We start from the raw sequence: 25,814 nt of genomic DNA, 5'->3' as shown, positions 1-25,814 counted from the left end.
GCGGTACTTTAGTCTAAGTAAGGTTGGCTGGAGAGCGCTTCCAGATCGGATACAGAGAGGGAGTCAGGCCATGTCTGTGGAGACTGAGAGATGGCTTCACCCCGTACCCCAAATCATGGAAAAAAGGGTTCTAGATCTACATCTATTCTACAGATAGCCGAGTGCAACCTGCGATGAGGATGATCACTAACCAATTTCACAGCAGGGTTGGAAACTTGATTTGTTTCAGACTGGGATCTCTGGACTTGTCCTGGGGGCTGAGGATGAGATTGAAGGGCCTTGGGCTGTAGGTCTGAAGACATTAGCCCCTGGGTGGCTCCCATTATTATGGGACCGGAGAGAAACCTTTCTCTACTCTTCTCTATGTGACTACTGGCCCTCAGAGGATTAAGGTTGGGTACTGGACTAGATGGGTTGGGTTTTCCTTGACTAGAAAGCTCATTATGGCTCTTAGTAGGGCCTTTGGTGGGTCCTTGCCCAGCAGCAGGAGTGTGTTTCTGGGAGGGCCCCGGACTGCACTTCTGACTAAGTCTCTGGGCCCTAAACTCGCGGACCTGCTGACTTATCTCCTGCTTCAGCCCTGGATCTAGGGATTTTTCGAGGTCTGGGGAAACACATATGTTGGTGAGTCGGGCAGAGAGGGGCGGAGGACCATGGGACTGGCTATGGGACTGTGTTCGTCTAGGAGCTTGATTTCTGGGTTGGCCTTGAGAGCCAGGGGACGAAGCCGGTTGATTGAACGACTGGTGATGTCGTAGTTGGGGCATGTTACCATGAGCATGCTGCTGCTTCGGTACCTAGAAGTCAGAGTCAGAGGAAGGTAAGCCAAACACAAATACAGGATCAATTCATTCTCAAGGGATGCAGACAGCTTCTCCCCAGCACCGCTGCTTCTTGTAAGTCCTGTGGAATGATACTACCAAAATAAAAAAGGCCACTTTGTTTGTGAATGTACTGTATATGAGACATTAAATGTGTCATATTTCCACATCACACACAAGGCGAGACTTGCCTCTTTAGCCCACGCAGGCTTGTCATTAGGATTGATGACATCTTTGTAGTGGTAAAGCTGTTTCTTCTCCGCTTGCCTTCCCTCCTGCTGCTGCTGTTGCAGAGACACCAGGTAGGCTCTCTCCTGCTGGAGCTGCCTCTGTAGCCGCTCCGCTTGCCGCTGCTCCTCGATCTGCTTACGCTTGTACTCCTAGAGGGTTGGTGGTGGGGGGGGGGAAGGGGAAACAGAACATGAGAAACACAAGGATAATTTAAATCAAGTCAGCATTGCAGCCCATTAATGATCAGCGGGGAGATATTATTTAGTAGTTGCCAGATGTGTGTATTTTACAACCTTAGTGTAACATAAATATTTACCAAGAAACCGACAAATGTTCAGCTCCGTGAGCATTTGCAAATACTTCACAGATCATGCAAAACAGATAAACACACACACACGCAGCAGTGGATATGGAACATAAACACACACGTACAACACGTACACTTTCACAATAATCACAATTGCAAGCACTTCCTGATGACAAACAATGATACCAGACACGGGGGAGGGTAGAGAGCGTCTCGAGATGAACCGAGAAGGTGACGACCTTTTCTGGGTTTTGGTGTTTTCGAGTTTTTCCTGTGGCTGGTGGAGTTTTGCACGTGTTGGTTTCCTTGCAAAGAGTAGCGGTGTACAAGCGCGACACAATTAACTGTAGTATAGATCGGTCTTTTTTTCAAATCAAAACTCGTGAGTCATAGACTGTCCTTTTCATCTGAAGAGAAAGTCCTCAAAGTATAACTGCCTTGATGAAAACAGGGCACATATGAGTTGAAATCAAGTAGTGTTTAAGTAGCAACGTCACCCATAAGAATTTAAAGGCCTGTTTTAAAGCCTCCAAATTCACAGCCGGCACCATATTGAGGTTTTGCAAGCAGAAATGTCACCTGCAACTAGGCTCCTGTCAATCACACTGGTGTCCAGTCATCTGTGCCTGGTTTTATTGTCCATTTTCTTTCAAATGGGAAAATTATTTAAAGAACTGAAGAAGGCCTGAAATTAGAGATGTAGACCATTAACTCCTCAGAAAAATATGAGAAAAGAGTCATTTCCGCTTAGACCTCCAATCAGAAACAGAATTCTTTTTGCAGCCAGTTGGGTCGCCTCCTGGTGGCTACTCAAATCATTTTTACTTCCACGTTGGTGTCCTGATGGAAACCGGAAAAAAAGAAAACGAAAAAAAAATGTGGTCTATGGTCAAAACTCATTGGTATTTAACTATGAAGATATTCATCAGAGAGCCCCGAAAGGCTTTTCTTTGGGACTACCACTTAAACTTTAAGAACTTTCCATTAAGATCAGAAGAACAATCTTTACTGTGACTTTTAAATTGACTTTTTGCTCTTTGTTTTGTTTTTCTTCATTACTGAGTGAGCGATTTTCCAATTCTCAAATCGTTTCCCCTGCACCCTCGGGGGAGTTCTTTGCGATCCAGCCAACTTTAGGGTTCATACTTGCAAATAGTGATCTGAATACATTCCAGACAAAGCATCGCAGCAGTATGGTTTTTTTTCTTTTCTTCGGGCCTGCCGCTAACTGAGCAACTCGGACTGTGAATTCCATCACAGTCAGTTCCTCAGCTGCCAGGCGGGTGCATGCAGGGGGAAATGGGGGCCACACAGCACAGGTGGGGGGGAGTGGTATAGGAGCACGTAGGACTATGGTTACCAGCAGTAACGCCTGTTCCTGTAGTAGCTGCTGCTGGAGAATCTCTAACTGCCTCTGCTCCTCTTCCAGCTGTCTACGAATATACTCCTGAGCAGCACATCGGCACAAGGACAAAGAAAAATCAGGAAATCTTAACATCAGAACAGAGACACAGATAAAAAAAGAGAGGAAGAGAGAGGGATAATCTCACAAGGTGGCGACTGTGAATGATGAGAGTCAGAAGCAAATGTAACAGATTATGAAGTAGATGATGTGATGAACAGTTTTGGAGAAAAAAAGAAGTGAAACAGGAAAGACTTGAAAGGTGCAATCAGAGTACACAAGCAAGAATTAGAAGAAAGCAGGAAAGATGATAAAATGGGAGTCTGAACTAAAAATCAAAGATTTCTCAACATGTCACACATAATGTACTTCAAAAGATAATATTGAAGACATACTACAGTCATAATCTCATCTTAATGAGAATTAGACTTTTTGTATTTGTAGTTAACTTAAATATGGCTTTAAAATGGTATTAATCAGAGAAAAAAAATGGAAATTCTTTGAATGCAAGATCAACAGAGCTGAAAAAAGAAAGAAGAGACAGAATATCTAATGGTGATTGAACCATGGACATAATTCTGCACAAGATTTAAGATCTGCAAAAAAAAAAGACATGAGAAACAGAGACAACGGGAGACATAGAACAAAGTTGAAGGAGAGATGAGGGAATTTCATCTTTAATTCATTATTCTCATCAAGGTGCACATATCTGCAGCGTCACACTTTCACAATTAGAGAAAGCACACCAACCTGCTCTCTCTCGGCATGCCTCCTCTCCTCCTCTCTGCGGAGCTGCTCCATTTCCTCATAGCGCCTCCTCTGTTCCCTCTCGTGCTGCTTCCTCAGCTCACGTTCGCGCTGCTGCTGCTGTCAGGAGAACAGAGGCACGGGGAGATTCAGGGAGGCTGCACACATTGAATCGTTCAATTCAGTGCAAATTGAGAAGTCAAGTCTCAGCAGATTCTTGTTTTTTTTTTTAAATATACTTGTAAATCATAATAATAGAATATTCACAGAAAGCCATGTGCTTTCATACACACACACACACTAGACTCTGAGAGGAGAGGTCATGTTAGTTGAATTGAGTCATGATGCTTAGCCATGCAAATCCCGGTGGGAACCCAGAGAGAACATAAAGATTATGGTCTAAGGATTTCCTCCTATAAGCCTGCTCTCTGGAATTATGAGAGGGACACCAGAGAAATGCTGTGTTTGTGTGTGTGCGCTTGTGTACTTACACTTGTATTTGTTGCATATTTAGGACATTTTCTGGTATTAACTGGTGTTGTTGTGATCATTGAGGCAGAACCTCATTTCTGAGGAAGGTCTTTCAAATGGTGACTGTTGTGTTTTTATTTATTAAGACAAAACTGAGGTAAGTTATGTCATCACAAGGTGTTTTCATCCGCCGGTTTCCAATGCTCACATAAAAACTCCTGAATGAAAAAAAATTAGCCTCTTTGGTGAATCAGATTACAGCTTTTCTGTGTTTGATGAATGATCCGACATGTGCTGTATGATTAGGTTTTTATTGTCGGATGCAGTAGAGGCATGCTCCCAGTGTGGTCAAAGGTCATGGTTCTACATGTGCCCTTCATTTACCTCCTCCAGCCGCCTCCTCTGCTCCTTCTGCTCCTCGATGCGTTTCTGTCTCTCAGCCAGCAGTAAGCGCTTGTGCTCCTCGTTCTGCTGCTGCTCCAGCTGCTGCCGCCTCTGCGCCTCGGAGCGCTCCTTATTGGCCAGCTGGAGGCGCAGGAAGTCCCGCCTCAAGGTCGACTCGCCGGGGATGTTGATGATGGAGCTGAGGGTGAAAGAGGTAGACGGGAGAGAGGCAGGTCTTGAGGTTTGGAAAAGCGCTGATAAAAGGCGTTAATGATTTTGTACAGTTTGCAGACAAGCCACTGACCTCGGTTCACCCATTTCTCTTTCTTCGTCCTCCTCTTCACTGCCGCTGTACTCGTACTCCGTCTCATCTGATGAGGAGAGCGGGAATAAAAAGAGTGAGAGCATTTAAATAAGAGAGCAAAAGTGTGTAAGGTAATCACTTACTGGGAACGCAGCCGTTTCCCTTCTCTTTTTGCATTTCTCACTTCAGCTACTCTTGTTCATTACCAAACCGCTCACGATGCTGTTGGCGTTCCTACATTCTCACTCCTCCAGGGGATCTTTCTTTTAGTGACTTTGAATAAGAGTATAAATTGTAATTTTACTGTGTGCAGCGAGGTGGAGAACATTAGCTCACAGCTCATTCAGTCAAACGGCTGCTCAAAGCTTAACGGTCGTGGCTGCAGCTTGTTCTCCAAATGTGACAAACTGACAGCCGGAGAAAGGCGCAGTCTCTGCGACGGCGAAACATTTCTATACATCATCGGCTGCTCTACTTCCGCCCTGCAGTGTTTTGCTTCTCGAAGCGGCTAATGTAGTTTTCACCGCACAGTTCTGTGCGCCCAAGTGTCAATCTATCACTCGGACACTCGTTTCGTTTGTGTGATACGACAGAGGAGGACGGACATCTGTCACTTTTACTTTTGCCGTCGCTCATGTGCGTAGGGTTTTCGCGCGTGCGTCTGAAACGTAAGGTCTTTTCTGTGTGATTTATACACCCAATATCTCGTTTTGGCATCAGTGATGGGATTTCCTTGAGCAGCATATTTTGCAGAACAAGGTCAATCGCTGCAAAGTTTGTCCTCTTCCGAATCTGACCATTCAGAATGTTGAAATTCACTCAGGCTGCTATTAATCGAGTGAATGACGTGTAAAAAGTGTAAAATGCCATCATTTGTTTGTATGTTTTTGTGGATGGTGTCTTACTTTGCTTTTTTTTAAACCGCTGGCTGTGAATCAGGATTTGGACAAAATCTTATGGGTGAAGCCCAAATGTCACATGACACAATTTCCTCCGGGATTCTGATACCGCCATATACACGTACAGTATAAAGCCCATTTCATTGTGTCTATGTCTAACTATGTTGTTCAACCTTTTTTTTTTTTTACCCTTCTACTCAACTTCCTCCTTTTGCTTAGTTGGTATCCGGTTGATGTAGGCGGAACCGTTGTTCTCCATTTACGTAGTTCAAAAGGTGAAACACATTTCATTAGGGCTGCTGTAGAAAGTGCAAGTCAGCATCACCTTTGTGAAGCAAACCTATTTATGTACTATAAGTGATACAAACATGTGTATCGGATGTATCTTCAATTTCTATTCTAATATATATATATACATGTATATATATATACATGTATATACATATGTATATATATATATATACATACTGTATGTATATATCATATATCATTCCTCCCCTGAATCGGAACCGAATAGAAGTATGAGAACACCGTCACACACTGGACCTTTAAATTATAAGCTGCCACACATCTCCCTCACCCCTTTCTCCTCTCTTCTTCTTGGTGCGGTCGATGTGGTCCTTCAGCTGGATGCGGATCTGCCTCTCGTTGGGCAGGTCTCTGATGAACGGGTGCTTGAGCAGCTGCTCCGTGCTGGGTCTCTGGCTGTGGCTCTTCACCAGGCAGCTCTCTATGAACGACTGGAACTTCTTTGACCTGAAAGAACACCACAGGTGAGCAAACATGAGACAAAGTCGTTTCTTATGAGACGCTCAGTTGTGTTGCGCTGGCGTGAAATTGTTTCTTAAAAAACCTAATAGCATTTGACAAATATTAGGGACTACTGCAACCCTATGTCAGCTCTTTGAACCATTGCACAAACTGACACAAAACGTTCTTAAAAAACTTATTTTAAAGAAAGTGCATTCAAGTTAATTCCATCAAAGAATCTCAAGATTGTAATTACTCATATATTTACCCTTAGATGTGCTACAGGCTTATGGTCACAAATGTCAGGATTCACCACTCACCACTTCTTCGACTTGAGTCTGGGTGCAGGGTTGCGCGGGATGAGGAAGAGCGCCCTCATCGGGTGCATGTCACAGAGCGCTGAGGAGTCGAGACAAAAAGAGTTACCAAATGTGGGCGCACGTCAGCGTAAGTGTAAGTGCTTCTAACTAATTGTACTAAACATCATCTTGGCATAAAGTCAAAGAGAGTTGGAGTTTGCTCTGACGCAATCGATACACGCTTGTCAATACTGATAACATTAATGTGTGTGAGTGAGTGAAACACACACACACACTGTTTTGCCTTCTTATAAACACCAACTTTAAGTTCAGGTAAAGAAAAGATAATGATGCATTTACCTCGTGTCCCTTATTATATTAAATTAATCTTAAATGGCATTGTAAACAAGACATATAAACAAGACAATGATCAAAGAAGCCCAGGATCGCTGCCATAAAACGAGCTCAAAGAGCAGCACAGCAGACGGAGCGATGGGACTTTACATCGGTTACATCGGACGAGTTTTTCACTCGATGTGAAGGAAAGAAACAAACTTCTGCAACCTGTGATCATAAAGACTGCGAGCAAGCACTTAGGAATGAGATTCTCAATAAACAAAAGAGGGACTTTGGGCAAACGCCCAGCAATCTGACAAGCAATTTTACCCTTGTTGCTCGGCAATCATTACAATTATAGCCCCAGATAAAGTTGTATTGGCCAGGATTGAACACCTGATTATAATGATCTACTGTAGCAGCATTAAAAAAACCACGCGTGTCGTTGCGCGGGTACGTACGTGGCGCTCCCTCAGCCATCTCGATCGCGGTGATTCCCAGTGACCATAAATCACTCTGCAATAATAAGACAAGACACAGTGCAAACACATTAACCAAAGACGGAGAGTCGGGGGAAAGGGAAGGAAGCGGTGGGACGCTCACGCACCTTGAAGTCATACGTGGCGTCGGGGTTCTCGTCACAAGCGATGACCTCTGGTGCCATCCAATACGGTGTCCCGATAAATGTGTTCCTGCGACCTACTGTCCTGTCCAGCTGCGCCGACACACCAAAGTCCACTGCGGGTTCAAACGCACACAGAATTCTTCCGAGTTAATGTTTTGAATGAGTTTTGAATGAGTGATCCAAAATAGCTTTATCATTAAAGCTTAAAAAAAAGAAGCTATTTTGGATTTTTTTGCAAAAATCTTGACTCGTGGCAGCACTGTGACCACATTGTGACACCTTCCAAGGCACCGAGAGGAGCCGATGAAGGACACAGAGCCTGAATTTGGACACAGGCTGAAACTTTATACCTCCTCCCGATCCTAAAGTTGCTTTATCAAGTGAGGTAGGGTGACAGACTGACCCAGTTTGACCTCTGCATTCTCCGTCAGCAGGACATTCTGTCCCTTGATGTCTCGGTGGATGACCTTGTGCTGATGGAGATGAGTCAGACCCTGCAGATAGTGACACAAACACGACATAATATTATTATTAACCTGATTATTATGGAGCAGCAGCATTATCATAGGCCATATGAGTCGTTATATTTCAATGTAGATGAACTTATTATACGTATAGCATTGTTACCGTTTTATAATTGTGTCAAACACTTCTTAACATCTTTCTCTTTTAAACATAATTCAGCTGCATGTGATATTATTCATGAGATTTATTTATCCAAATCTCAAAAATTGTTTTGACACTTCCAAACTTATTAGTGTAGCGAGGCACAGTGTTGACTGTAAAGCGCCTTAAATAATAAGGGTAAAGATAAATATGAGAGAAAAGGGAGAATGGAGCACAGAAGGAAAAGCAATAAAGACATAAAAAAGGAGGGAGAGAAGACTAAATCAGACCAGGAAGAGAGAGTGAAATGATGTGAGAGGAAATCATTGTTGCCGCTGCCTTGAAACGCCACTGTTGCCAAGATGCAGCGTTATTGCTTCTCTCAACTTGAGGCCACAGACAACGACAGATATGAGAGATAACATGTGAGGACAATTTCAGTAAACATTTCAAAACGGAGGCAAGACAGGACACCGACAAGTGGTGATCGCTATCAAAACGGACAGGTCCGTGTCAAGCATCGCGTTTCTCCAATTCAGTCCAGACGTCTTCGTCTGCACTGGTTTGCAAGGACATAATAATACTTAATACTGTGACAGCACTTTAATTGTATGGTAATAAACTGGTAATGGGTAGGTAAACAAAGGTAGAAGTGTGGATAATATTTGGGTAAAAGTTTATATGAAAACAACAATAGGTTTCCATCAGCTCTTACTTGGTACATGATATAAATAAAATGGTGGTTACCATAAAATGACTTCCCTAATACAGAATAATTACCGTACTATGACCATATTGTAATGTAAACACAGTGAAAAGACATTCATCATCACAGTGTGCCAATGTGGCGTCGTACCCGGAGGATCTCTCTGCAGATGTAAGCGGTCCACTCCTCCTTTAGAGAGTTCCCCTTGGTGTTCTTGATCAAGTCCGTCACTGAGCCGGCTCCACAGAACTCCATGACCAGCTACACACACACACATAGAGAGAAGCTGGATTATTAGTCACTCTGCATGGAAGAAACCATCTGGTTTGCGATGTGTTTCCGTTCACGTACAAAAAAATAAAGTGAGATGAATCAAAAGATAAACCCTGTAGATTTCACATTACCCAAGTAAATATCAGGTTATTAAATAAAAACATATAAATTGACGTTTGCTGTGTGATTTTATTCAGGGTTTCAACATGATTTAATGCTTACTGAGACAAAACACAATCAATACGAATGTTTTCTGTCCATAAAAGGAGATTATGACCAAAATGAACCCTTGAACGGCGAGCGCTCTATGCATTACCGTAATTATGAGGTGTTTTTTTTGCTATTGGGATAAAAATTCCAACAGTTCCTGAAAACTTAGAACTTGCACTTCAAAGCCAAACAATGTGGTTATTACGCTCATGTCAGTGGCACACACTCGGTGGAGCGGTGGAGAAACGGAGCACAGAGCATAGAATTTTAATATCAAAAAGTTCTACTCAAATATGTTTTATATTGTTCAAATTTCAAAATGAAAATGCAAAATCTCTCATAAAACTAGTTTTTCTTGACTAAAAGTCTGTTAATGCACTCATTTAACACGCAGTATATTGTAAATAACTGTCATGTGTTGAAAGTTCAAAGTGTTCTGGGCAAAGACACTTACTCAAAGGACCTTTTCTGGGTACCATAAGCAAAAAAGGCCAGACATTTTAATCACCGTAATTATGATTATCGGCTGATTTGAAATCTTTTTGTTGTGATATTCTTTTGGCCACATCACCCGGTCATATACATAGAAACAGAAACTAATTCCTGTCATACACTGACTCAACAGGGTCACGGGATCACACGAATGAACCGGGACCAGCGCTTCACCCAAACACAATGTGTTCCTTTCTGTCCATCCTCTCTGTTCTCTCCCTCTTTTGCTGCTTTCTCCTCCACCTCCCCTCCCCTCCCCTTCCTAACCTCTCTGCTCCTCTCCTTTCTCCCACTGCATTACAGCCCTATAACTCTGCAGCCAGAATCTCAGCTGGTCACTTCTGGCTCCGCTTCAAGCTCCCTTCATCACTGCTCAGGCTTAAAGAGAGAGAGAGAGAGAGTAGCGAGTAATAAATAGAAATAAAAAGCCTTCACATCCAGTCTCAGCGTATATCTTACGCTAATACACGGAAAAAACACACAAACGCAGTGCATCAAAACGTGAACCTCACTGCAAAATGACACAGTGTATTCATATATGTATACAGTGTGAGTCTTTTTGTGTGTGTCTGGATACTTGGTGCAGACTTGAGGAGAAGGGTTTGGCTATTTATTACTCACTACTTCCTCTTGCCTTTTAAGTCTGACTAGTGATAAACAGAGCTTGAAGCAGAGCCAGAAGTGACCATATGTACAGTATATACATTATATATATATATATATATATATATATATATATATATATATATATATATATATATATATATATATATGTATATATATACACTGTATGTACTTACAAATAGTATATGATATACAGTAGTATAATGCATATGTATATACATATATATATATATATAATGTGTATGTATATATATATATGTACACACATTACATATTCCGCATACTAACCTTCAGTCAGCGCACACATGCATGACAAAAATACACACTCACTTCTTTGATGTGACTTGTAACAATGACAAATGGAAACTCGCTTCTTTCTGTTCCGCTCTGACAGACTCCTTCTCTTCATGCACACAAAAATACACAAATGCTGACAAAATGCGGGAGTTTTTTTTTTTTTTGTTTTTGTTTATTTAAATCACTGCTCAGTAGAGGAAATATTTTGACTGATATGGAAACTGTACAGCGGCAGACTGGGTTAGTTATTCAGAGCGATCCAAACTAAAATCATTAGACTCCCCCTGGCCTTTTTATACAGGTACCACTATCGATGTGACACCCACCCGTTGACACTGCTGCCCTCTAGAACCATGGTTCCCAACCTGGGGTCCAAGCCCCCCTTAGGGTGGTGCCAGAGATCACATGGGAGGGCGCAGAGCTTTGACTGCTCTGAGTTTGTGAGTGTTAATATAATTATATTTATGCATCCCAATCAGACAGTCTACTGGACAGTAGTTTGGGTCGGGGCTGGGTTGTCCTGGACACAAGCTTCAAAGTCAAAAGGTTGGGAACCACTGCTCTAGAAGATGCTATAGGGCCTGTTTTTACCCTGCAGGCATTTATTTAGCTTTTGTCCCCTGTCCCTTTCCCTCCCCCACCACTGCCACAATGATAAATGATTTTAACAACACTTTTAAATTTAACTTCAGGTTGTTTTACATCATTTATTTAGATTTGTCTCTGTAACGCTAGTAACATGAGCCCCGTTTGTATTGTTCACAACACTTACCCATAGCTGGTCATCTACGCCAGGGGGGTTTTTCTTGATGAACGCTCCATAGTAGGTGGCGATGTTCCGATGGTGGCTGTACTTCTTCAGCATGTTGATTTCCGCTTTAATCTCCTCCTCCTCATCCTAACAAACGAGAGACGAGACACATCGCACAGGAAAACAGGAAAGCATGTATAATAAAGGTCCAGTTTGTAGAAATTGAATATACGACCCACAAGTATGTCTATGAAATAAAATTCCTTTGTGTTCCAAAGGCTTCTTAAATGTGAATATTTTCTAGTTTCGGGGATTTTTCATCTTCTTAAATGTGAATATTTTCTGTTTTCTTTGCTCCACAAACAAAGAAATCATTAAAAACTGAATCATCTTGGTTTGTAGACAAAAACACTCAATATTTTTGGACATTTTATGGACCAAACGATTACTCGATTAATTGAGAAAATAATCTACAGATGAATCAATTATGAAAATAATTGTTAGTTGCAGCTCCACTCATGGTGAATTTTTGTCGTAGCATCTCATTTAGTTTGCAATGATGTGTTTTCAATCTTTAATTAACACAGTCCTTTTTACACGGTTTCTTTTAAGAGCCATTCATTCATTCATACTGCTGCTCATCCATTCATCTCCATTCATACACCTTCCTGTACACAGTATGTTCATTTACTTATCCATTCATTGCTTCTGGCTCTCACTCATTCATGTGTCTTTTAGCTGCTTTGTTGCTTCGCTCCTGCAAAGCGCCATTGTTTTGCTGGCAGCTGATTCTTGACACAGCAGCGTAGGGTGAAACCATGTCTAAAAATAGCAGAGACTCCCTCCTGCATTACAGACACTACCACACTCTGCTGCCTTAATAACTCCAGCTAATATTTCCCAGCAAATCATTCGGTCCTAATTATCTCTCTGGCACATCACACACACCCACACACACACACGAGCCTGCACAGACTCGTCAATTAAATGACATGCTCATGTATATACAGTATATACGAGCCTGGTTCTTACCCCGGTGACATCCATGACCTTGATGGCTGCCAGCTGCCCTGTCTTAACATGGCGACCCTGTAGGAAGAAGGAAAGGAGACAGAGACAGGGACGAAGAGGGAAATAGGTGTTTAGCATTCACTCAAGGAACTGCAGCACATTTGCACTGATGTTGATCTTTTTCTTTCAAGCATTACACTGTAGCTAATCAGTGGCTACTGTACGTCCATGTGACTTTCTAAAGATGCACTATTTCAGAAATGCAGTCATAAAATGAGACATAAAATGACCATAATGTTAAATTGAAATACTGGCTTCCCTCTAACAATGGTATATTAGCAGTTAAAATGTTCATTTAGAGTCCGCAAACTCTATTTATATTCCGTTTTGGTGTTATGGGCCCGGAAGAAGAGTTAGTCTTTATCCTCCATTTTACATCCATCCGTCCCAAACGTTATCTCCGTCAGTACCCTCCATGCCTCCATGCATCTTTTGCATTGGTATGGACGTCTACACAAGACCTCCTCTAGAGGGCAGTGCTGAGTACCAAGTTGCAGGCATCGACAAACATAGTGACAATTAAAAGGGACCGTTTCTATTGTGTTTGATCAGAAATGGACTGCGATATCGCTCCGTGTCGTAAGCTCCCCCGCTTTGCGCACAATGGTGGACGAAATGAACGCAAAGTACAGCGAAAGGCACTATCCATCTTGGTCTTTTGCGCAGAGTAGAAATGGGCATTAAGACGTCAAGCTGCAGCTATGGGACGCAAATGCCAAACATTACCAAAGCTAAAAGGCCTCAGTACTCCTCTTAAAAATGTCTCAACCTGAAGAGAAGACGAGTAAGCAATTGAGTAGCCAAGGTCTCCCTCTCTCTCTCCCTATATATATATATAGATATATATCTTACATGTTGGTGAATATTTACCAAACATTTAAAATAGTGCTTTCACTTTTTATCTGAAATTTTGTATATTCGTTCAGCGGGAAAGTTTAAACTTGTACCTTAAATAAACACAATCCACAGACAATATTTGAGGCCAGCCAGGCAGATGTCTGGGGACACCAGGAGGCAAGGAACTGGATCCTGAGGGGCGACTGGAAGGCCCAAGTGGTCTGTTTGCAACAGAGCATCTGTGGCTGTGCTTAGCTGACAGCACTAGAGATTCTTAAACTCCTAAAGGCTATTACTTCCACCTCAACTGATTAGCATGTTATAGCCAAACAGCCAAACAGCTTAGTAGCAGAGGCACAAACAAAAGAATAACACTTGCTCAAAACAAGGGGCACACTGTTTTCCTGGTGGAACTGTTAAAAACCAGATGGCATTAAGGGTCTGGCGCTAAAGTGCCTCCTCAGGGCTTTAATCAAAGGGCCATTCTGATAATGAGCACTGAAGCCAAAACAGAACTGAGGAACAAGAACAATACCATGTTATGGATAAAATTTGGTGGGTTTTTATTGCAGCTCACTGGAAGTAATGAGCGTATTGCAAAAGTAACAACATCTCTGCACCCTGACACTGGGAATTCATCATTGAAGTCATTTTTACAGATAAATTGGACCCAAATGCTTGTGAAACCTTATTTAACTGGATTTTATTGGTTAACTGGATTATTTTACTTTTTTAACACAATGTCCCTAGACTCTTGATACAAACAGTCACCATTTTAACCATTATCTGCCCTGGGGTTCAGTCTGGGGGTAAAATTACAAGTTAAGTTAAAAATAAATGTCGTAAACAAGCTGTTTCTTGTTTATTATGCTTCAAAACTCACCAAAATGATTTGTTTTTAATCTGATGAAGACATCATACTTCCCACAAGACACTGGTAATTTAACATCAAATGAAGTTCCTGAGAGAGGGACATTTATAGTCATGAGTTGCAATTCTTATTAAACTGATCCTCTGATCCAGCACAATGGAAACTAAGCACCACTGAACGGTTAAATTCTGTGATTGGTCTCTCTCTCTCTCTCTCTCTCTCACACACACACACACACACACACACACACACACACACACACACACACACACACACACACACACACACACACACACACACACACACACACACACACACACACACACACACACACACACAGAAGTCCAAATTCTGTGTGAGCAAAAGAGCCGCAAAGATTGAACAGGGATTTCTCATTAGGATCAGACTGCCCCAATTCCATAAGCACAAGGACCGGCTTTGTTGAAGACCCACAAAGGGATTACAGCCACTTACAAACCAGAAACTCAGACACACATACTTGTAGACGCACACACACGCACACATACACACAATATACAGAAAGACAACTCCTCACACAGACAGAGGAATCCTTACAAACACCCACACATCTGCACAAAGACAGAGGAAGGAGGCGAGATAATGACAGAGGGAGTTCAATATTAGAACTCGAACATCGTCAGGGCTGCATCATGATTCATTCCTCTGAGCCACCTGACGACCGGCCTCATATGATTAATGAACAAGAGAGAGAGGAGTAACAGCACTCAACAGGGAGTCTCCCTGTTCATTCGTTTTCGAATTCATAACACTGTGGCAAGAGGTTATAGATTTGTTTTTATTTTGCTTTTATTAATTGCAAAGTACTGAATGGGTCCTATCTTCCAACAAGTGCAACTTGTCCATTTCAGACCAACAAATGATTTCATATTCTTCGAAGTGTTAAGGGTTAATAATGAAAAATAATAAGATTTCACATAATCGTCCACCTTTTTAATAAACGGCCTCCCCTCCCACACTCTGATCCATCCCATTCAGGACAAGCATTTCTCAGCCCGATCATCCCTTCCTCCACTCGTTTGGCTCTCTGACCTAGATCTGCAGTTCCTCGCTCGCTCCCCGTGGCTCTAGCTCTCTCTCGCTCACTCTCATCCCTCTAATTCTCTCTCACTATCTAACCCTCTTCACTTCTCACAGTCTCCTCATTACGCCTTTTCATTATTTGCACCCCTTCCTCCCTCCTTAATGTCTTGGTTACTTCCCCATCATGCCATGCTCACGGCTCAGTCCAGTATCCTGTGAGATGATGCAGCTCCGTCGTGAGCATGACTTACTGTAGCTGTGAACGCTAATGCCAGACAAACAACATTTAGCTCTGAGCTTGACAAGCACAGACGACACAGATCGCGGACTTCCTGCAAACTTTCTTCCACAAAGAAGAAGAAACGTAGATTTATAGATATCGTATGCTCCTGCACGTGGAATCCCTTCATCTAATTATACTGAGCAGCTTAGCTTCAATCATCACAGTGACATTTAAACTGAGGTCTGGGTGAAATTATCTTCACATATCCACTCCACCATATTTACCCTCCTCAATCCTGTTAAGGAGTAGTTTTACACACACACACACGCAAGGAGATTGCGACACCACCACCAAGACAGGTGTACATAAGCGATACCAGACCCAAATCGATCGTTGAGCGGCCGCCATGCTTTGATGGAGACAGCAAACTGATGCCCAAGCTTATTTCCAATCAGCCTTCAGGCAGCCACATCGTGGCAGGTTTATTACGCTGCATCATCCTGACAGGTCAATGTTTGTTAAACTGCTGTCAAACTATTGGTGGGGAATCAGAGATAGGACTTGAGGCCTTAGGAAAGAGGACGTTCTTTCATGAAACAAAGTCAACTACAGTAAAAATGTTCTGTAATATATGTTGTGACAGTGACAGTGATTGTTTACTGATGTTCTATCGTGAATGTACTCATGTAACACCCAAAATTGGAGTTAAGGCCCTGGTGAACTTCCATGCACATGCCACGTGCGCCAGAGTGCGCGTCGCATATCGCGGACCCTGGTATACTAGCGCCTCAGGGTGGTGGTACAAGTCTGGATGCAGGGAATAGGACGCATTCCTACCAGAGAAGAAGAGAATGATGCAACAGCTCCATCTGTCATTCAACCTAAATCCAACCTTACAAAAGCAAGTGCAGTTTAGAGAATGTTCCCTAAGGGTTATGCAGAAGCCTAACATTCCCTGAACGTTGAGGGAACCAAAAACTGAAATGTTCTCCTGTAGTTGCACTGTGGTCACCACACAATGTATATTTAACGGTATTTTTTGTTTACAACTAAAAAAGAATGTGTTGAGTACGTTGTCTAGAGGTTTCATTATGCTAACTCCTGGAGATACACAGAGCTGGATGACTGAGAACCTTCGCAGACATGTCTGGGTGATCTTGCACCACCTCCACCCCTTCACTATCCCCTCAAACTTTTTTTCCACTTTTTGTTCTTTGAGATTTCTAAGCCGGATGCCCTTCCTGACACAACCCTCCCATTTATCCAGGCTTGGGACCGGCACAATGAGTTCACTGGATGAATTTGACCCCTGTGGCTGTGGTCAATTTAGAGAGTCCAATTAACAATGAGCAATGGGGGATTCACTGCATACCTTGCTCAGGGGTACCCCAGCCCTTGATTTGGTGGAGACTTGAATTGGCGACCCTTCGGTCACAAGCCAAAATGTACACGCTACAGCTTCAACGCAACCTGTGTGTGTATACTTTACGTAAACCACCTCCACTACCACGGGACACATTTACTATGCAGGACACTTCCTATTGTTGCCTAGCAACAGTCTTGGCTGGCCTACAGTTGGCACTACACTTAAACGCACACATGTACATACAGTATACAGACATAGGAAGAGACTATTGTCCTGAAATGGAGGAGTTGTTATATAGAAGGATAGGTGGAGGGAGGGAGGGAGAAACAGAATAGTTCACCAAGATAGCTGAATGTTACAGTGGTGTGACCAAGCGGCAAGGTCAAAGGAAGCCAAAAATCTGCATTTACTGCCAGTGCTTCTGTATGTTTTAGCTCATTTGCTACAAATCTCATTACATGGGGGACAATTTTCACAAGTCTATAAAAATTAAGATGAATGTTTCTGCTTCTAATTTCTTTGGACCCTTAAGTTTTTCCATCTTTTCCAAAAAAAAAGAAAAAAAAAAAGGGGCTCGATAACATGGGTTATGGGTTTACCATGTCTGCTAAACATTTCCTAGGGGAAACCCTGTTCTACTTGTTGGTGCCTCCAGAGCTGTCAACCCAAAGGAGGAAGCATTTAATATAAGACAACAAAAAAAGGATTAAAATTATTATTTTACACAACACTGTTTTTAATTTGTCGCCTGGGCTTCAGACAACGTACTCATTAATCCTAAATCTTGTCACATCTAGACTCACTGTCTGGCAGATAAGTCATCAGAACGACAAACAAAAACTGAAGCATATGGCTGGATATACGCTCACTCACCAAGGAAATGGGTCAGAGTATAATCCTAATCTGACCTGCGATGATAGATGATAATCCACAAAAACACACACACAAACGTCAAGCAAAAAGACTGGATGTCATGAACGCATGCTCTCCTGGCACAGGGCCTGTCGGCATGGTAACAGCATCACAGGAGAGAAGTGGGCTATGGGGCGTGTGCCCCTAGGCTTTGCCTCTATACGTTCAGTCTATACAGGGACATTGCCCACTTCTGTCACATACGCTCACTCACACAGACCAAACTAGTTCAACAGTGTCGGGGTGGAAGGATTTTTGGATACGCAGTGTTTCTGAGTGCACACTGGCATCAACACCCCTGATTCTAGCGTGAAGGCTTACTCACGCTCAGCTGCAGGTGTCGAAGCAAGTTTAAAGCTACTTTTTTTTTTGGTTTAACAAACACTACAGACACAGTTCTGCTCGAAGAAATCCAAAGAAATTGGGGGGGGGGTAATGCTCCCAGACACACCTCATTGCAGTTCAAACACACGCAATCAGTCTGCACTGCTCACACACACACACTCACGGGCAAGTGTGTGTACACACAACGCTGTTGTGGAATCAGCGAGGCAGTAAATAAAAGTGACAAAGGCCTCCATTCCAATCTACTAGTGCACTGCCCAAGAAATATATAGAAGCACCTCGAGGCTACGCTCGCGCTCACACATGAGAAAGAAAGGGGGGGACAGCGTGACAGATTGAGACGGGAAGAGATTTAAAAAGGAGAGAACGAGAGCCGGTGAAAACGAGGGTGACATATACAAGCAAAAAGTTTGTGGGAGAAGGAGGCCGTAAAAAAAACCAAAAACAAAACAAAACAGGAGGTCGTGATGATGGGAAAGTAAGAGGAAAGAGGGGAGGGAAAGGGGGTGGAAAAGAGCTGAGATGAGAGCAATGATCTGTGGCACAGACCAGAGGGCTTTTATTGACGAGTGAGGGCTGTTTTGCGGACAAATAGCCAGCGAATGTTGATGTCGACTCTCAATGCAGCAGAAGCCTATTGAAACGATAATCAATCATCAGTCTGAAATATAGCCGCTCATTAACCTGCCCACGCACAGTGCGACAAGCTAATTAACAAGCTTGTTGCACAAGAAACCTGGGGTCGGACGAGGAACTTGGTGCAGTGCTAACTGCTCAGTAATAACAAAGGCAAACGCACTTCAGAGAGACGCCACGATGCAAACACAGGATAAAAAAACTAAGACGTGATCTCCCACACTCTGAAGGTACTTGAAAATTAAGAAATAGCTTGGGCAAGATAAATAGTCTAAGATCATTTTGTAATTGTTGAGTGACAAACTTTAAAGACACATTGTTATAATCTAATGCTTCACTAATGAACTAGTGACTAATTCACACTGCATCCACTCACTCACTCACTCACTCACTGATCCCTGATCAAGCACTAAAACCCAAACACAGTTAGTAAGCTGTATTTGTTTTTGTCTACTTGAATAGAAGTCTATGAGAAAATGACCCCAATCCTCACTCGAATAATAACATCAGTGAATATTTTTATGGTCTAAATTTCCAGGACTAGCACGATGTCCATTTAGTAAATGGTCAAATAGACAATAAAGCACATACTGTACACATGATCTCTTGTGGTTATAACAAAACAAATGGTTTCCACTGACTTGCCTCGCCATGCCATGGCAAGGTTAAGTCGTGTTAAGTCTGTTCAAAAGACTTAATAATCCTAAAAACGTGGGTTGATCTCCAACAACTACCAGGGAAACATCCAAAATCTCAATATTTAACAGAGGAGTGCATCACAAACCCTGCCAGACAGAGTGTGCTCCAGTCATGAAGGAAGCTCTGAATAAATAGTTTTAATTAGCTGATTCTGATGATTCAGTTACACTGAAAACAGCTGCTTTACAAGTCACTCGTCACTCGTTCGCGTGACTTCGCAGTTTCATGCAGTGATGACTCCGCCCACACTGAGTAGGTACTATTTCTGTAGCGGAAAACCAACCTAAACCGTGCCGTGGCAAGGCGAGGCGAGCTGGGACCATGATGGAAAAGGGCCAAAACACAAAATCTGACAATTCACAACAGCAGTTCAGAAACCCCTGTCCAAAAACTGACTAATAAGTCAGTAAAGACAACTATACAATTGGGACAGAGTGGGCAGCACTGCCAGTAAATGCCCCTCAGGCGACATGATCCAAACAAGCTGACCAATCATGGACTTCCATGACTTACTCACACGGCTTTCATCGCTCAGTCAGCAGCGTTCATGTTTACAGCCTTGACGTTGTGGTCCTAGACAACAAGCAGATAAACAACTGCGGGAAACGAGTCAGAGTGTGCATGAGCAAAGCAACGTTACAGGCTGAGTAGGAGGAGGAGGATGAGGAGGAGGACAAGGAGGAGGACAAGGAGGAGGAGGGCTGCAGCGAAAGAGGCAAAGAAAAAGCGGCAGGTTCAGCACATCGGCAGTACGCTCCAGCAGCTCTGGAGGTCAAATGGGCGGCTAAGCTGATTTACTGTACTGACTGAAGGTAAGAGAGGTAAAAAAGACAAAGGCAAAAGGAGGTAAAGAGGGAAAAGAGCTGAGTAACGGCACATGCTGGAGATGAATATAAGAAGATAGCAAGGAAGGAAAACTATTGAAAACACACAAGAGTATGAAGAATAACAGAGTCTGTGGAAGGCCAATAAAGGGCTAAATATGGGCTAAACATAATCAACTGAAAAGTGGTCGATCTCAGAGGAAAAGTATCCGTTAAGAGGGATAGAACAGGAAAGAAAGAGACAAAGACAGGCTGAGAGAGATTGTTGTTGACATCAGGCTTGGGTAATTGACCCTGGTTTGGGTGGCAGGAGTGAATTGTGGGTAAGTAGGACATGTGGCCTTGGGGAAGAGAGGGATGTGATGTAGCCTAATGAACACACTGCCAGATGCGAGTGTGTGTGTGTGTGTGTGCATGACGGCAGAACGAGCACATCCACAGTTCCCACGTTAACAGCCAACATCCACCTCAGTCACGGTCCTGAGGTGGACTCCAGAGATGGGAGCGTGGACGTCCATGCAGTCGTTAAATGTGAATTTAACAAAAGAACGACGACATGACGTTAGAAAAACCAGACTGAACCATCTCGTTTCTCAAAGTCGGACTATCGCGTTCAGATTATGCGGCTGGGAGTTGAGTTACGTCTGCACGTGTATGTTCGATCATACCTCTTGGCTTTGACTCGCACAGAAAAATGAGACATAACAAAATCCTGGCCACTGACAACTGGAGACCGAGTCTTTGCTCTGGCGGCTCAGAGTACTGAATATGTTGAAGTTGGTGCCGGACAGGAGGACTTGGAATGCCATCAGCTAAAGTTGTTTCGGTCTGTGACATAACTGTGTCGCTCTTTGTCTCTGGAATTCTCCCATGAGGCACAATTCATCTGAGAGTCTCTCTCTCTCTCTCCCCCTCCAACCTCTTACAGGCCAGCTTATGTATGGTAACCATGTGGAATTGATGCTTTTTCTGTTCATTTCAAATAGCCTGAGTATCTATACTGCTTTCTTCTGTATTTGCATGGTACTATATGGTCACTATAGAATCACTATATATTCTCTGTACCACTAACTAACTGCAGGATCTACTTTTTTAAAATGCCGCCTTCTTGAATACATAAGAAACACTTATGAGATAGTGGTATGACACAATTTTGCTTTGTGGTCCTGCCTGCTAAACCGCCTAATATAACAGATAACATGGAATTTGAATATGTCCACTAACAAACAATCTTTTGGACGTATTTTATGCTCCACCGAGGGTTGAAAAAAGTACCTTCTCTGTTCTCAACTCATGAAGACGTGATGTTTTGGAGAAACTGTCTGACTGAACGGCCCAACAACAACAACAATAGTATTCTTGCACGGTTATTATTCCCTACTTTATGCATATGTGCTTACAGTATTCAGATTGATCAATTCATTGACCTGTAACTGGTACTTGAAACAATCGGTAGTCGCAGCACTGTGCTATTTTAACACTAGCCGTAAATGAGGAGATAAAACAGGACAGGGATGTGATGAGTCGAGATATTTTAATAAAGTATTTTATCACCACAGACAGCACCAGCGGAGCTGTTGAAGAGGCTGTAATCGTAATGGTATTTAAAGGTATTTATCAACTGGGAAATCAGTGATTTATGTGACTCCCATTAACTATTATGAACTAAACCTCACATATTAATCTTCAGTTCCACTGGAATAAAGTAAATACAATTTGAAAGATGTTAAGTAAAGAAAATGAAGCAATTTTTCAGTTTTTACTTTAAAAAAAACTATAAATCACACAGAGTTCACGTGACATTAAAAAAGAGAAATCTAATATTTTTAGACTCTAAAGTGGCCCTCGGCACACTCATTCAAAACTGCCTAATACTAACAAGCTGAAAGGGGACATAATTTCATTCAATACATAGATTTCCCCACTTGTATGTGCACGGGGACGGCGACAGTCGTCCCACTGAAGTAAGCATGGGAATGATACTTTCAAAGAAATCTCACAGCCACACAACGTGAGCTGGATGAGTCCAGAATGTCAAACGACGACGGAACAAATGAAGCCTCTCCATCGTCCATCCTCTTTCAGAGTCTCTTTGGCCAGGCTGTCACACTTAAGGCTGCTTTCTCTCTTTGTGTGTGTGTACAAGTGAGTGTAGAGCAGGCATGTCCAAAGTCTGGCCCGCGGGCCAATTACGGCCCTCGGTCCGATATTTCTCAACTAAATGCAAATCGGTGAAGTATTCCTTTAAGGATTTGTGCTTTAAAACCAGAGTCCGGGTTCAAACCCCACCTGTGACAGACACATTCTGTCTGTCATGTTTAGAGCTGAAACCATTAATCAATCATTAATCGATTACTAAATTAATCGACAACTATTTTGATAATCGATTTATTGGTTTGAAGCTTTTTTTCATGATTAAAACAAGATTTCCGATTGTTTAAGCTTCTTAAATGTGATTTTATTTTCATTTCTTTGCTCTGGATAACAAAGAAATTATCATAAGTTCATCATTTTGGTTTGATTGTACACCGCTCAACATTTGTTAAGGTTTTCTGATATTTTATGGACCAAACGATTAATCAGAAAAATAACCGAAAGATGCAGCTCTAGTCATGTTATATTATCTGACTCCAGATGTCTCCAAGTCATTCATGCGTGGCTTAGAATTGGTTACATTGCCATTCAAAAATGCTAACTGTGACAATGAAAATGAAATTATTATAATACAGTGCATTTGTATGCAACATTTACTCTCTAAGAAAAAAGGTCTGAGAGGCCGTTGACCCCGGAAATCTTAACATTATCAAATCTGGCCCTCGCTAAATAAAAGTTTGGACACTCCTGGTGTGAAGGAAGGCGTCGGTGGTGAGCATGCAGAGAGAAATCTCGCCAAAGTCCTTTGCAGCGTGACTTAAGGAATAAGAAGATAAGGAAGATTGTTTCGGTTCTTAAGAAAGGAGAAAAGGACGGAGCGAGGAGGAGAAGTGAGTCGAGGTGGGAAACAGACAAGGATTGTACCACCAGGCACACAGAGAAAAGGAGAGTGATCGCTTGATGAGATAAAGCCACTTTGTTGACTCCTGTAATCCTAATCTCCATCCCGTTCGTTTACATTTTCAGAGCCTCACACTAACAAGATTATCATCCAAGACGCGGTGTGGTCGTAGTCGCACACACACACACACACACACACACACGCCGCCACCGCCGCCACCTTGTGTCATCATTTTTGAAGATAAACAAATAACAGGACACACGAGAACACTGTCACCCCATACAGCGCAGGCTCCTTCAAACGTTTGTCGCCACACTGGCAGGTTTGTATTCCGCCGCAGTAAATGGAAACCACACAGCTGCACTTTGTGCAGAGTCGCTGTCACAGTGGGTGAGTAAGTACATAAAAGCCCATATGGCCCAGGTCCCCACCGCCACTTTTCCTCCTCCGTGTTTGTGTGCGTATGTGTGACAGAGGGACTGGTGAATATTTCAAGAGGTGTATGAAGCACTTTGCCCCGAGGAGGAGCAGAGTGGATGTGTTCTGTTGTCAGGAAAAAAAGAAAAAAGAAAGCTTTTCTCTTTCTCTCGCTTCTGCATGGAGACAGCAAAGTCATGAAGAGAAGGGTACGCACACACACACACACACACGCCATGATGTTTACCTGTTTGTGCGTCCCTGTGTGTTCACGTGACCGTGATATGATTAGTCGCCCTCTCAGCTTGTCCTTGCATGTCTCCGCGAGAAAAATAAATCACGTCCCAACCCTAAACCGTATGACACGGAGCTGTGATTTATCAATTAGCCAATCAATAAGTCTGTCAGTCAATAAGTCTCCATGACAGTCTAATGGTAAGCTATTGGGCCAATGTGTGGTAAGAATCAGAACTGTCTAGAGCCGCAGTTAACGATTATATTCATCATCAATGAATCTGTCGAGTATTTTCTCGATTAATCGGGTCATCGTTTACCAGTTTTAATATTTTAATGATTTCTTTGTTTTATGGAGCAAAGAAACCAGAAAATATTCCCATTTAAGAAGCTAAAACGATCAGAGATCTTGTTTTAATAATGAAAAAACCCTCAAACCGATAAATTTGACGATTTAGTAATCGATTAATAATCTATTATTTGAGTAACTGTTACAACCCTAATTATGTCCAGAGTGTTTACCGGGGCTGTGCAAATAATCAAAACAAAATGATAATAAAAAAAAAAACGGGGGCTTTTATTCTGAAAATAACACTTTTAATGTTGTAATGTTGTTTGACTTCTCTAATCCAAATTCAAGAAGGTTAATTCAAAATTTCACATTTAAATTGACTTTTTTTTTACATGCAATAAATGTAATTTGCTTGAAATAATCAGGACTTCAATTTTGACCCAAATAATTGTTATTGTATCCATAAATGAGCAGCCGTAGTGTTTACTAACGTTATAAATCACTAAAGTGAGAGACTTCCATTGAAACTGATGTACAGCGGCTATTCAATGCATTCTGACTTCCACTCTACGGCCCCGACTCCTCCATGGCAACGCATGAGTCGAGGCGATGAGTGCTTCCTCGTTTCAGAGAACTGCAATTCCCAAAACCCCCATCAAATATTCACAGGCATCAGGCAGAAAGAGAGAACGCAGAGAGACGGCGGAGAAACTGAAGGATGATGAAAAAAAAGACGTGGCTAAATAAAGGGAGAGAAGAATACTAATGATGGAAGCAGATGATGAGAAAGAGAGTGACAATGGGATGGGTTAAATGTGGCAAAAGAGAAAGAGTGAGTGCTGGAGAGGGAGGGGAAGTGGAGAGAGAATGCGATTAATTATTCAGTATTACCCATGTTCTCTATATATAGCCCTTTTAGAGGCAGTAGATTTATACATATACATACACATACACACGTGTATATATATATATATATAGATATATATATATACACATACATATAGTATACACTCACACACTGTGGTCATGAGCTGCTCCCTTAAGTACAACTCACCTGCAAAGTTTTCAAAACAAAACAAAAGAGAAGAAACAAACAAAAGGAAACACATTGATAAGGGAAACACGCCAAAGGCGAGGGAGGAGAGGACCAAGGATGAGAAAGTGAGACGGAGGCAAAAGTCGAGCTAAAATTATCTTGTCCACCGCAGCCGCCCCATCCATCATTGCTCTCAGGTCAAAACTATTTATTTGCACCGACAGATGAGTTTGTAATAATTCAGAGGGAGGTTTTTAATTACGAAGAGATGTAGAGAGAGAGCGCACTGAGGGGCAGATCTCTATCATTTAACGAGATGGGGGTACAGAGCAATTGTTGATAAACCCGTTATCTCTTCCTCCCAGACACACAAAACTACAGCAGTTATGTGGTGCATTACTGGACCTCTGTCATCAGTAACATAAACCACTGTGCTGACCACACACATACACACACACA

General features: G+C 42.4%; 1 protein-coding gene across 20 annotated transcripts in view; it reads right to left on the bottom strand.

Annotated features, from left to right (window-relative positions):
• The window catches only part of tnika (TRAF2 and NCK interacting kinase a), a 52,433-nt gene that overhangs the window by 13,856 nt on the left and 12,763 nt on the right, over positions 1-25,814 (bottom strand). For 6 of the 20 annotated variants that reach the window (XM_044047856.1, XM_044047857.1, XM_044047858.1 and 3 more), the window contains exons 3-16: positions 12,568-12,624; positions 11,557-11,682; positions 9,039-9,149; positions 7,980-8,070; positions 7,559-7,689; positions 7,413-7,467; positions 6,637-6,715; positions 6,147-6,322; positions 4,668-4,734; positions 4,364-4,562; positions 3,512-3,628; positions 2,720-2,806; positions 1,013-1,201; positions 192-797 (exon numbers count right to left, since the gene is read on the bottom strand). In XM_044047856.1, the coding sequence (XP_043903791.1) occupies positions 192-797; positions 1,013-1,201; positions 2,720-2,806; positions 3,512-3,628; positions 4,364-4,562; positions 4,668-4,734; positions 6,147-6,322; positions 6,637-6,715; positions 7,413-7,467; positions 7,559-7,689; positions 7,980-8,070; positions 9,039-9,149; positions 11,557-11,682; positions 12,568-12,624 (2,091 nt within the window). Of the gene's footprint in view, positions 1-88; positions 798-1,012; positions 1,202-2,719; positions 2,807-3,511; positions 3,629-4,363; positions 4,563-4,667; positions 4,735-6,146; positions 6,323-6,636; positions 6,716-7,412; positions 7,468-7,558; positions 7,690-7,979; positions 8,071-9,038; positions 9,150-11,556; positions 11,683-12,567; positions 12,625-25,814 lie in introns of all 20 variants that reach the window. The other 14 variants (XM_044047864.1, XM_044047870.1, XM_044047871.1 and 11 more) reach the window with 4 other exon arrangements.

Source organism: Solea senegalensis, linkage group LG16 (genome assembly GCF_019176455.1).
Source record: "Solea senegalensis isolate Sse05_10M linkage group LG16, IFAPA_SoseM_1, whole genome shotgun sequence".
NCBI lineage: Eukaryota > Metazoa > Chordata > Actinopteri > Pleuronectiformes > Soleidae > Solea > Solea senegalensis.
Note: the sequence above shows the minus strand (reverse complement) of the source record. Positions and strands in the feature narration are given on the sequence as shown.